This window comes from Lingula anatina, chromosome 1, assembly GCF_051362555.1.
Source record: "Lingula anatina isolate TDL-2025a chromosome 1, LinAna3.0, whole genome shotgun sequence".
In the NCBI taxonomy this organism is placed as follows: Eukaryota; Metazoa; Brachiopoda; class Lingulata; order Lingulida; family Lingulidae; genus Lingula; species Lingula anatina.
The window spans coordinates 59,990,226-60,002,753 of NC_141767.1; the positions used below are offsets into that span (position 1 = coordinate 59,990,226).

Below are 12,528 nucleotides of genomic sequence, written 5' to 3' on the forward strand. Positions count from 1 at the left end.
TGACTTGGATCTTTTCTTAATAAAAAAGAACAACTATGGCCCCATTCAGAATAGGAGGGTTAAATGTAGCTGACTCACTTGAATACTTCCCCATGTAATATCTATTCAGTGTATTAATGGATTAGACTGCAAGCATTGAAGGGGTACTATATTTGACCCTCTGACTAGTTATCCCCCTGTGTAAATGGGGCCTATTATCTTACTTGCCCTCTTTTTAAAAGCTAATGCTCAAAGAAACATTAAATTTGTGGTCTGGTGAAGGAAAAATGAGGAATTAATTCTATTCTTGCTCAATTAAAATTTTGGCATTTTGAAGATCCCATGAAAATTGGAAAAAATCTTGGAAAGGGATGTCATATGTGGATTTGGAACATTCAGAGAGGCGTATCCTTCTTGTTGAGTTGATCCAGCTCTGTAATTACCCCTAGAGGTGTGTCATTCAGTTAAGCTGATTGCACTTAGGCACCGTTCACATGAAAAATCTAAATTCGTAAGATCCAAAAATCCATTGGCGGTATCTAGTGATCACGGTGTGCCCCCCGAATACCCCGCAGTATAATTAACTAGCAGAGTGAGTGAGTTAATTCCAAAGCTGTAATTAATTCTCGGCTGTGCTTGGAGGAGATTCCGACACCTTGACGCATGTGCAGTAATAAGTTACAGAGAAAGAAATTGCGGTTTCCCTTAAAAATGTGTTTGTCAATTTTGTGCAACAAGACTAAGAAGATGAGGTTCATATACACACGACAGATTATGAGTGCGATCTGATGAACTCCACAGTTTAGAGATACTTCTGCGCATGCAGCAAGGTGCCAGAATCTCCTCCGAGCACAGCCGAGAATTAATTACAGCTTTGGAAGTAACTCGCTCCCTCTGCTAGTTAATTACGCAGCGGGGTATTCAGGGCACAGACCGTGATCACTAGATACCGCCAATGGATTTTTGGATTTTTAGAATTTAGATTTTTCATGTGAATAGTGCCTTAGCATTAGCCCCAGGACTGACCCAACTAGTATGATCTGAATGCTCCCTTTGGAACCATTCCCAGTCCCTATCGTACTTACTGTGGATCGATGTATCTCCAAGATGATTCTGGCTAAATTGCAATCAACTTATATGGCTTAGATGTCTGTTACGCCTACTGAAGTTACTCAGGGATAATGAACTATCGTTAAGTAGCTTCAGTAGGTGTGTCAGACATCTAAGCCGCTTAAGCTGAAAGCAATTTAGCGAGAAGGCCCTTGGAGATAGATCAATCCTATTAGACTGATCTAGGTATGGGAACCCAGTCTTAGGGCGTATTCCCAGACATTTAGATCGAGCTATCCCCGTGGGGAGTCTCACTAGATTACTGTCAGATAATCCATCTTAAATGTCTTTCCCGCCTACTACAAGCTGTAAGGGGGTAATTAACTTCCGTGCCCGCTCGGTTGACAGCTATTTAGCGTGAACCCCCAGGGAGTTAGGTTGATCTAGTTTGGATCGATCTAATCTCTGGGAATGGGGTCTTAGTGTCAGCTACATTAAACCAAATGGCCACCTGAAGCAGACACTTCCTGCATAGGAATTTCCTTATGGATGCATTTCTTATCAAGATTGGAATATAGCTAGACCTCCTTTTTTTACAGTGCATTAATTTAGATCTGAACATGATCTGTGAAGATGTGACACATTCACGCAGTTCCAAAGAGATGCAGCAAATGACACTTCGATTTTGCGCGGAAGGGGGCTTGCTGCAAATGATATTCAGCTCATAAGATATATGTTAATTTGAACAGCCAATGTTACCAAAAATTAAACTTTGAAAAAGATTAAAACAGTCTGCAAAATGAAATGATTTCTAATTTTATTTATGTCCAGACTATTCACAAGTAACAACCCTAGTAGATTAGCTGGTACACCAAGTGCTAGAATTGACTTCTTGGTTCTAACATATGCATACAGATCTGCATATTTTTCCACATTCAATGCTAGTCACTTAATTTACAAATGAATACACTTGGACTAGCAATACCTTACAGCAGAGCTAATCAAGTAAAAGGATAAAACTTTACTAAAACCAAGCTACATCAAACAGACCTGACCTAGTCCTTCCAGTGTGATACTCAAAGAGCACCACTGAATTAGACATAAATGCCCCTTGTTTCAATGTGAGAACATGAAGGGTTCAATTCATTACTTAGTACTCGGAATATCAAAGATATGCACAAGTCACTGGATAACTTAACTAATACTCAACTTAAAAGGAACTAACTTAACTTTTGTGAAATAGAAAACCCAAACTATTCACATTTTACTTCATATTAAGTGTTTTTACCTTTCCCACATTAAGATGTATTAATCATGATAGTTAAATTTAATGGTCAATTGATTGCACAATTATAAGATAGCAGCGATTGTACCTTAAAATGTTCTTAATCTTATTTTCAATCACTTCTAAGCGAAATTTTACTTTTACTACAACAACACAAAAGGACTTCTTTAAAGAGCTAATTCTTTGTAGCTAGAATTCACTTGTATCACAGTAGAAAGGAACCATACAGTTACAGGTAGTAATGCAAGCTATAAGTAAATAACTTAGGCAGGCACATTGTACAGCCATATAGTAGTGGAGCTTAAAACATGCTACTTACAGACTGATTTTAACTCCTCAGTTTTTAGCTACTTAAAACTAGAAAAGAAGCCCCATATTTGTGATGAAAAGTCTTATTGGTCTTTCATAATCAACATTTTACATAACCCTGTCATAGCCAAATTCTATACAGGATATCAAGAAGTCATCCAGGATATGCAGATGGCGTAATGCAATCTGAAAGAACTGTGAATCTTTACTGCTTCTACTGAACTACTCAAGTTCCATACACAAGCAGGGAAAATAATTAAGTCTCCATTTTTCAACATGTCTATGACTTTCAACATTTGAAAAAAGATCAAATTATATGTATATTGCACAAATCTCATTAATTGCTGACTGTTTTATAAATTAATCTAAAAAAAAAATTCAACAAAGAGTTACATTGTACATGTGCAATTTACAAGCTTTAGATTACACAATCACATGACTTCAGTATCAAAGGTTAGTCTACAAGGCAGCATGTTAACTCCATCGGGACCTATAGCAGCAAAATGGAAAGGTCCACTAGTCACTAAGCTTACCTACCCTTGATTTCCAAATCAATTATGACTTTTCTATAGACTACATTAAATTGTTTATTTTTAAGTTATAACTAAAGCACCATCTAAACAAAGTGTGTCTTACTGTTTGGATAATGATACATCCAAAAACAGAACATTTTCACGAAAGAAGTCTGATTTTGACCTGAATAAAATATGAGGATATAAGAACAATTATTTCTAAAAAAAAAAAATCCACAAAATTGTGAAATTAAGGTCAATTCTCTCTTAAAGACATGTTACAGCACCCAACTCCTGAAGATGAGTGTTCAACCTTCTTTAATTATGCTTCACATATGTATGCTCTCCTTCCTGCTATTCTGCACCACTTTTAACTGATCTTCACCTAACTGGGAACTGCTTCTGCAGCTGACTTACACCTGAACTTTAGTTACAACAAAACATGAGACGGGGTTATGACTTACAAACACCACTACACATTGTATTCTTCAAACTATTACAACACAATGTAAGACAACTTTTACTACAGCAGTCATTCCCACTCAGGTTGTCAGCTGTGTAGGGTTGGTGTGGAAGCATCCATTGGTTTTGGGAGTATTTCTCTCAGCATACATGTCCATGGTAACAAATCTCAGTCCTTCTTCTTCTCATCCTTGCCCTTGACAACATCCTGCTTGCTGTCCTTAGTTGTCCCGTTTTCCTTCACCTCCTCCTTCACCCTCCTCAGAGCATCCCACATCCCTCCCATGAACACTGCACAGAACAAGTTCTCAAATGGAAGGAATGGATCATGGATACCCAAGAGGAGAGAGGACAGACGGAAGTAGATGAAGAAGATCACAATGCCGAAGTGGATAACAGCGTGGGGTGCTGTTAGGTAGTTCATACGCTCCAACACAAAGATGAGGGCTGCCGCAATACAAGCCTTTGTAGTGCTGCAATGATAATGTAATTACATGGAACACTGTCATGATAGCATTATAAAATCAATCCTTACTCTCCTTGCCCATTATTGAGGATTTTTACTAAAAGAAGCAGTATGAAGAGACATTTTCAATTCATAATTCAAAAGACAAACTTTATTTGAGTGAGAAAACCCTAAGTGATAAAAATACATGATACAGCAATTGCAGTGTCATTACATTGTAAGATATCTTTTGTTTCTAATTTAAAAAAAAACAATGTGGGCCAGTTGTGTTATGCATTAGAAATCATATATATATATACATATCTAACACTATCTAATTCAAAATCATTTTCGGATATATTGTCATATAAGAGTACAAATGAAGCTCCAATCCTTTTTTTTCTGATTAAAATAGGTTGTTTTCATTAAACCATATGATTTAACTGTGCACATATTCCACCAACCCCTGCATTATACTCACAACGATGGCTGAAGGAGCTCGTTAGTGGTAGGGATCCACAAACCTCTCACGAGGCGTTCAAAGTTTTTGATGACATAAGAACCACTTCCTATAAAAATTATGCACAATTCAAATTGCTGAGCAACTGACTTGTGGTCCTCTTTGATGACGTGTCCTTCCCATTGAAAACTATGAGGAGTAATTTCACTTTTGTTTGTCTCAGTCAGATATGATCTTCCCAGAATTAGAAAATATCTCTTACTTAATGCATTTTCATCGCAGTAAAATTAACAGAAATTTTGCAACCTCAAACAGTAAAGGTCTACTGAAAATCATTCGCTGTTATGTCATTGTCATTGGGAAAGAGTGCATCACCACAGAGTGCCCAGGAACAGATGGAATCAAGACAAATAAATTTCACATCTTCATTGATTCCATCTTCCTATAATCTTTCAACAAAAGCTTGATCAAAAAGTAATCAATTTAATCAAGTCTTTGTTGTTTTCAATGTGATGAACATAACAAACCTTATGTACTTACAATGTTGGTAATAAAATTTCATTAACTGTTGGAATCCACACTCCTCGTACCATACGCTCAAAGCTTCTCATAAAAGCAGCACCACCTCCTACAAAATCCAATGTGCTCACAAATCACACAAAACAATGGTGGGAAAGGAAAGTGCAGGGAGAGATGCAGGGTCCACAGTGCAGTCTGCCAAGGACAGTGCAACACTGGGGGGAAGGAAACAGCACAAAAGTGCAGGTAAACAGATAAGAAAACAGAAAAGAAAGAAAAATTCAAACTGCTACTCAACAAAATAACAACATGATAAACATATACAATGGTGACTTAAAAACAGTATATTGCTCTGATGCAACACTTACTCAGCAAATATGAACATGCAGATGTGTAACAAAATGTCTTTGTAACTTGCTTCCACAATGAAAAATCAGATTAATTACTCAGCCATTGGAAAAATTATACAAAAAATCTTAAATTATTGTTGATGTGACATCAACTCCCTTTCATACTTTCAATGATTCGTAACAGTTGCAGATGTCAAACCACTGCCCAGTTGTAACAACTATTTCATTGCTAACCACTGCCCAGCAGTTGCAGTTATAATAATAAATGCAATGTATAACCATTACTTACTTGTAACAGCTACCACAATGTTCATCTATTCCCAAGTTGTTACAACTAACAATGTTCAGCAGTAACAATTAACACAACACTTAACTGCTGACCAGCTGTAACTACTAACACAATGTATAACCATTGCCTAGTTATAACAACTAGCACAATGTCCAAACATTGCACAGCTGTTACAACTAGCACAATGGTCAACCACTACCCAGTTTTGACAACTCCAACTGCACCCCCACCTCCAACAATTGACAGCACTTTTGAAGCAAGAAATATAATAGAAACATTTCCATTATGAAGGCCATGACATCTGACCGACTTCCTAATCATGTGAAAGCTTGTAAGGCTGATTATTTGTTTTCTGTTGCATTTACAAACCTCGTGACACAGCGATTATAATCATTAAAAGGTAAGCATTTGGATGAAGCTTTGCAGTGATGGCAACTCCGTCATGAACTTGTTTGGCCCTCCGAATTTCAACAGCAAGGAATGCAACTACACGGAGGGGCAATAATCTCATAGTTTTGTAGCAGATATCCATAGGTGAGTAGTTGATCAAGTACCTAATAATCACAGGGATAAAGGGAAAAGCAAATTACATCATTGAACAGATGTGCAAAGGGTTGGAAGCATTGATGTTTATGAGATATTGCGCCTTTTGGCAATCCTGCAAGATTGAAGGCTGGTCTACAAAAACTAACAGAGTAAATAGTTTATGTTTTATGTACGATCTGGCAACTGGACCTGCTACAAGCTAGATCAGAATATGAAAATAGATCTGAGAATTTAAAAAGAAAGATTTAATAGTAGACTGAATGGTATATTATTAGGGCAGCAATGACAGCAGCAGATCTGAAAAAAATGACGTAGCTATAAGATATAGACTTCTTAATTTTATGCTCTATCTGAGGATGAAAAATTCTAAATAAATAATAATTAAAAAATCTGTAGGAAGGTAGTGCTAAAATACAATAATGGTGCTAGTCAAGCAGTCAGTAGCAACTTGGATTGCACAGCCATTCTAGCACACTGCAAGAACACACCAATACATAATGTTACCTCTAAACAAACAGATCATAGGCAAAAAATACAGGGTGGTCCAAAAAGATGTATCCATTTTATTATCCCTATCATTTCAAAGAAAATTTACCCTGTTTCCATGTAAGATATGGCTTTTACGACCAACGCAAATAATGCTGAAAGCTGTGCCTTCGGAAAAACCATCAGTCAGCCAATCAAAGACCATCTTGATTTCTTGGGCATCATTTTTTTCTGTGACGAGGCAAATGTCCAACTTATTGGTCACGTAAACAAAAAATATATGCCCTTTTGGGCTCAGGCTCAGCTGTCACCCACTTCATTAGAAATTGTGTCTGTTTCATGCAGGTTGGGTCATTATGGCATTATCAAGTAGTCACAGTGAATCAGCACTAAGGAGCTTGGATTGAGCTGATTATAAACTATTGAGCTGTGCTTGCAAAATGGAGGTATGCCAGTAAAAATTATACCACAAAAAACTTACATGTCTGTAGGACAGGTGAATGAAAAAAATTGTTTTTTTACTTTCAATAGAAAATGCTACTTCATCAAAAATGGACACATCTTTTTGGACCACCCAGTACATAAACATCAACTGAAAAATAATTAACAAAAAATGAAGAAAACAGCAACCATAATGCAACAGAAGCTATGGTCCAGTTAAGCGTGCTGCTGTTGCCATGGGGAACAGAACTGACCTTTCACCACCCCAATTATGACCATCAGCAAATAGGCATCAGGATAGAGCTGAGCAGTGACCACCACCCCCTGGTGGACTTTCTTTGCACGCAGAACTTCTTTAAGGACACTAATAACCACCCTGACAGGGAGGAACTTGGCAGCTCTGTACAGTATATCAAAAGGCGAGTAGTTAATTATGTACCTGGAATAAAACAGGCACCTGTTGTATTCTGTGCAAGGTTTAACATTTTCATTCTACATGCTGGTGAGCTGCCCTTTCAGTACAAGTGCCGTAAACACACACATAGTACTCAGGAAAACAGAACATGTTTATGACCTGAAGATGAATCCAGAAAACATTTCTAAGAAAATGAATAACGGCTCCCACTGGGAGCAAAATTTCAATGTGATTGAGGCATTCATAATATTCATACTGATATAAATATGTAGCAACTGACATAAATATAGTGGAAATAAAGACATAAGTTCACATTTTTTTAAACAAACTGACTTCAACATATCACTGACAATTTAATAATAAAGCCTTAAACAAATGTGAAAAACCTCAACACATAAGTGGAATGGATAGCCATTTACTATGTTATCACTGAAAAAGCAAAGTTGCAAATCTATGCTATGAAAGTTGTTAAGGAACTGATTTCAAGCTTTTTTTAATAATTAAAATGAAAATTTCAACCGTGAAAACTTCAGTGACATAAGTAAATAACAATCAGTTTTATCACTTTGTGTAAATGTGTCATGATGAAGACTCATCAGTCTCACTGTCCCACTTATGGCTAAAATCAAATAACAAATATTTTTCACTTGATTTAGGAAAAATTGCTATAAAATGACCAAAATTAAGGTTTGCCCAATAAAGAGACTAGGGTCTTCTGTGTGTTAATATGTGGTACAGTGATCATTATAGTGTAAGTTAAGAAGTTTACCTGTAGACAGGAGGGCACACTCCTATAGAATAAGTCACAAGCAATTATTGGTAACATTTATATATCAAACTGCTGAGTGACTTAAACCTTTATATCTCTTTTTCAAAAAAAAAAAAAAAACAGCTGGAATACGTAACATCATTCAGTCAATGGTTATTCTGCATACTGTATTTTACTCACTATTCAATGCTGAAAAATCTACTCAAGTTCTACATCCTTAAAGGAACAATTTGCAAGACTGGCATGGATTCATATTTCCCTTTTTTAGGACACATACTGGTGCCACTAATAGTTTGGATCACAATAGGCTGAATGTTGAGAAGTTTTATGAAATTCTTTAAGACCCTTCCCTAAAAAAAAAGATTATAATAATAATTGTGCATTGAAAATTTTCAAGCAGCATACATTCTTTTTAAGACATGTTTGTAGAAGACTGGGGGGAGATGTAGACCATAAACTCACCACACTACTGTTGCTGTTAAGACCATATCGTGTCTCTTGAATGCTACAATACAGGGCTCTCCCAACATCAGGTTGGCAAGGATGCTGCCTCCAAAGCACATCAACATGGTCGACACCCAGCATGATAAGGGATGTTTCCGCGAAAAAGCTTGAGATCCTACAAAGTAAAAAATAAATCATTTATGGAGTCTATGTGCATTGGTATAATAATATTATATTTGAAATCATACAGCAGGAACAGTAGTAATATTGTTAAATGCATGTCATGTTTGTTACATTGTTGAGATTATGGTAATAATAATGTTACATTATTGTACAGTTTATATTTCATATCTCACAGAAAACTGTACAGGGATTTATATGGATTTGTAGATCTGATTTCCATTTCTGGCAGTAACAGGTACCTACAAAATGGCTTAATTTCTAGAGCCCGTTACTGAGAATCAAGATTACTGGTATATCAAACAACAATGACATTTAAAATTGTGAAAACAACCAAGTCCAATTAATATCTCTTCACTATGAGGTTTACCTAAACACAGGCAGGGCACCTTTAATTAATCCCTGTTTCTGTTTCAAATGCCAATGACCAAGCAAAGTGAGATAGGCTGCTGTAAATCATGTTGCTGAAGTTTCAAAGCATACCTGACATAATAATATATATGCTGTCTACATTTTCAATTAAGAATCCACAGCATGTGCTCAAGGGGAGGGGGGTTGAGGGGTGAAAATGAACTGCCCTTTTGGGTGGAGATAAGGTCACTTTTGAATAAAAAAATTATCTAGTTTTATGTACATGCATACATTTTATTGTGAAAAGGCCCACTTATCAAAAAAATGTTTATGTTTATTTTTATTATATATATATATATATATTTTTTTTTTTTTTGACTGATGAACCTAACACAGACATAACTCTGATTAACATGTCATGGTGTGCCACTATAACTCACTTCAGATTGAAATCAGTAAGACAATAACCTTTGAGATGCCCCCTCCATATGGTAACAGGGCAACATCTCTCCAAGCACACATCTACCTGTGCATACCTGACATGCAGGCACCTCAGAATTTCAGCTAGTCCCACTCTATATCCCAACTAGCAACAAGTGACCAATAAAATATATTCAAAGAAACTTGAAAGACTGAATTCCAAAGTCATATCTATTTTATTTGAGGGGATTGCACAAGATATGGGAATATTGTTTTTTAATAAAAGATAAAAGATGAACATGTCATGATTTATAAAATAACTCAAATGCTTACCAAAACATAAATATGGTATTTCTATACACATAGAGGATGTGTATAACCACATTATCTTATTTTACTTTCAAAAGAGAACAATATACTTTTAAACCATATTTTAACATAATTTTACATTATATGTAAACAAAGTTATTTTATACCATTAAAACATCATACTGGATAATAGTTGGTATAGCACTGTTGCACTTGGATATGTTACTTTCATGTTAGTATTATACTTAATATTGAGGTGTACAGTACATATTCCTTTTACCTGCCTCACTCTGTGCAGGTCCCAGACCTGCCTACATTGGGCTCTATTATTGTAGAGTTCACAGCTGTGTGGATCTTACTGTGCTACCTATATTTACATTTCCTAAAATATCTCACCCTTCCAATATCAGGTTACGTTTCTGCTAGTATGAGGAGTTGCTCCACCTCTGGCAGCCATTACTAGATCAAGTATTTGATCAGGTAGATATGCATGGATCAATCTAAAAGCATCTTATCCAAAAATTATACCATTTGAAAGGAATTCTGAAAAAAATATATGGATCAACTGCTTTGCCCTAGTCCAGTCCACTTCAAATCTAAACCCTTCCAAAATTATTCTTTTTCAAGAGAAATTGTTTTTTTTTACAAGATATTATCAATGCACAAGTATATCTAAAGGGGATATTCATCTCTGTCAACGCAGGTGTACGGTTTGTTATTCACACACACACACACACATACATGTATACATGCACCACTGCAGACTGATGTCCTGAATGGTCCAACAGATCATTTTAAATCCACAAACCTATACAGAACCACAGAGATCAGTGGGACATTAATTACTGGACATTTCCTCTTAAAATGTTGATGTGAAGACATCCTAATAACCAAATTAAATCTTACTTGAAAGAAATTGAGGAAAAGGTCAACAAGACCAAGGATAAGTAATTTGATGGTTCAGTACCTGAAACATTTTCCTTGCTTCAGCAGCCAGCCATGTACCCCTCAAACAATACCAACTCGTTCTTGCATAATACTACAGTTGTGTATGAATGACCACTGGATAGCCCCAAGTGGACACTGATATATGAGACTATTCAAAACTCTCTGGTTAAATGGGATTGATGAGGTGTGAGACATTTCATACAACAATGATCGTAAAAATTGCCTACTGTGTGCTATACATGTATTTACTTCTTGTAACATTACATGACATGTAGTACAGTTTACAGATCCTAGCTCTGCCTGTCACGAAAAGAAAAAAATTGCACACACTAATACAAAATATGTTACGTATATTTTGTAATCGAACTTTCCTTGACAAGTCGTAAACTAAAGTGTTGCTTTTTCATTTCTTAACTTAACATGTAAATATGGGCCAAGTGAACATCTTTTAAACAGATACAGTAGTCAATAACCGTCAGAGAATGAAAGACCTGCAGAAGCCCTGTGTAAAAACAACATTCCATTGTAATAACTTACAATTTTACTGCAGCCATTATCAAACCAGTGATAAATAAAAACATGTGTGATACTGTTAACATTTACAAAATTATTTCTGGCATTTTAAATATGCAGTGAATGACTGTATTCTTAATATTGGTGGGGGCTTGAAATCCTATTTTACCATTCATTAACGCCTGGAACTAGCATCAGGTAGTTTCTGGCCTCTACCAAACATTTGAAACAATTCAGATATAATTTCATCTGTTTAACTTTACTGCAATTTTATGAAAATGTGTAATTCTATTGTGGAACATTAATAACAAGTTGCAGTGTTCCCCATAATCTGACCCAGAACAAAATTAGCAAAAAGGGCAAAAATACTCATATAATAAAAATATTTCAAAATTGTTCAATTTTAAAAGAAAATATTCCATTTAGCTAGTTAAATCACGAACTCAATTGCTCTTAAAGGTTAATTTGTAATAAAGATAACAATATCAGTATATTAATGGAGTAATGATTAATAGTCTTTGTTTACAAACTGCTTAAGTGACATGGCAAAGACAGATCTTTGCAAAATACACAGATAAGGATATGGTACATAGGTATAGCATAAACCAAACTGCATAATAACGCGTATGCAATATGTACTTTAAGATCTTCCACTAAGTAATCGCACTTTAGCACACGTAATACTACGGGTAGGCGCAGAGATTCCACTGCCAGAGCGCCGACTTACCGGTCTGTGGCGAGTCTTCACGGACCGCTAGTGCCATCAAAATATAGTGACAAACGTCAAAGTACGGCCACATTTTTAGTTTAGAGACCGTCGTCGCTATATTCATGAAGGTTTGTGGATCCATTTTGAAATTGTGTGGGAACACTCCACAAAAGGAGACGGCGAAAATCCTGCACCTCGACCGGAAATATCGAAAGAAAGAGAGCGCACGCGCGAGGGATTTCCCCAAAGTGAAAGGTCTTTGAGAAACAATGATAAATATGTAGACTAGCTGTATGTGCACTGCCTCTTACACGCATGTTTTCTTTCTCGTTGTGCA

At 36.1% G+C, this 12,528-nt stretch overlaps 1 protein-coding gene across 4 annotated transcripts; it reads right to left on the minus strand.

Moving 5' to 3' along the window:
- Positions 1-1,829: 1,829 nt before the first annotated feature.
- LOC106165051 (trimeric intracellular cation channel type 1B.1) lies at positions 1,830-12,420 on the minus strand. 4 transcript variants are annotated; one of them, XM_013543141.2, is made up of 5 exons: positions 12,210-12,420; positions 8,780-8,936; positions 6,030-6,214; positions 4,524-4,611; positions 1,830-4,070 (listed from the first exon to the last, which is right to left on the minus strand). In XM_013543141.2, exons 1-5 carry the CDS (start codon positions 12,331-12,333, stop codon positions 3,767-3,769), a joined length of 858 nt encoding a protein of 285 aa, XP_013398595.1. In that variant the 5' UTR covers positions 12,334-12,420; the 3' UTR covers positions 1,830-3,766. The 4 variants fall into 4 exon arrangements, with proteins under 4 accessions (XP_013398595.1, XP_013398596.1, XP_013398597.1 ...); XM_013543142.2 differs by lacking the exons at positions 4,524-4,611; positions 6,030-6,214 and adding exons at positions 5,043-5,130; positions 7,388-7,572; XM_013543143.2 differs by lacking the exon at positions 4,524-4,611 and adding an exon at positions 5,043-5,130 and having other exon boundaries at positions 12,210-12,419.
- Between the last annotated feature and the right edge of the window lie 108 nt (positions 12,421-12,528).

Excerpts from the sequence above, each read along its gene's own strand:
- LOC106165051 (XM_013543141.2), bottom strand. The coding sequence starts at position 12,333 with ATGGATCCACAAACCTTCATGAATATAGCGACGACGGTCTCTAAACTA. Across the intron at positions 6,215-8,779 it reads TTAACAGCAACAGTAGTGTG|GTACTTGATCAACTACTCAC; the intron begins GTGAGTTTATGG and ends TGTGATTATTAG. Across the intron at positions 4,612-6,029 it reads TATAATCGCTGTGTCACGAG|GAAGTGGTTCTTATGTCATC; the intron begins GTTTGTAAATGC and ends TAATTTTTATAG.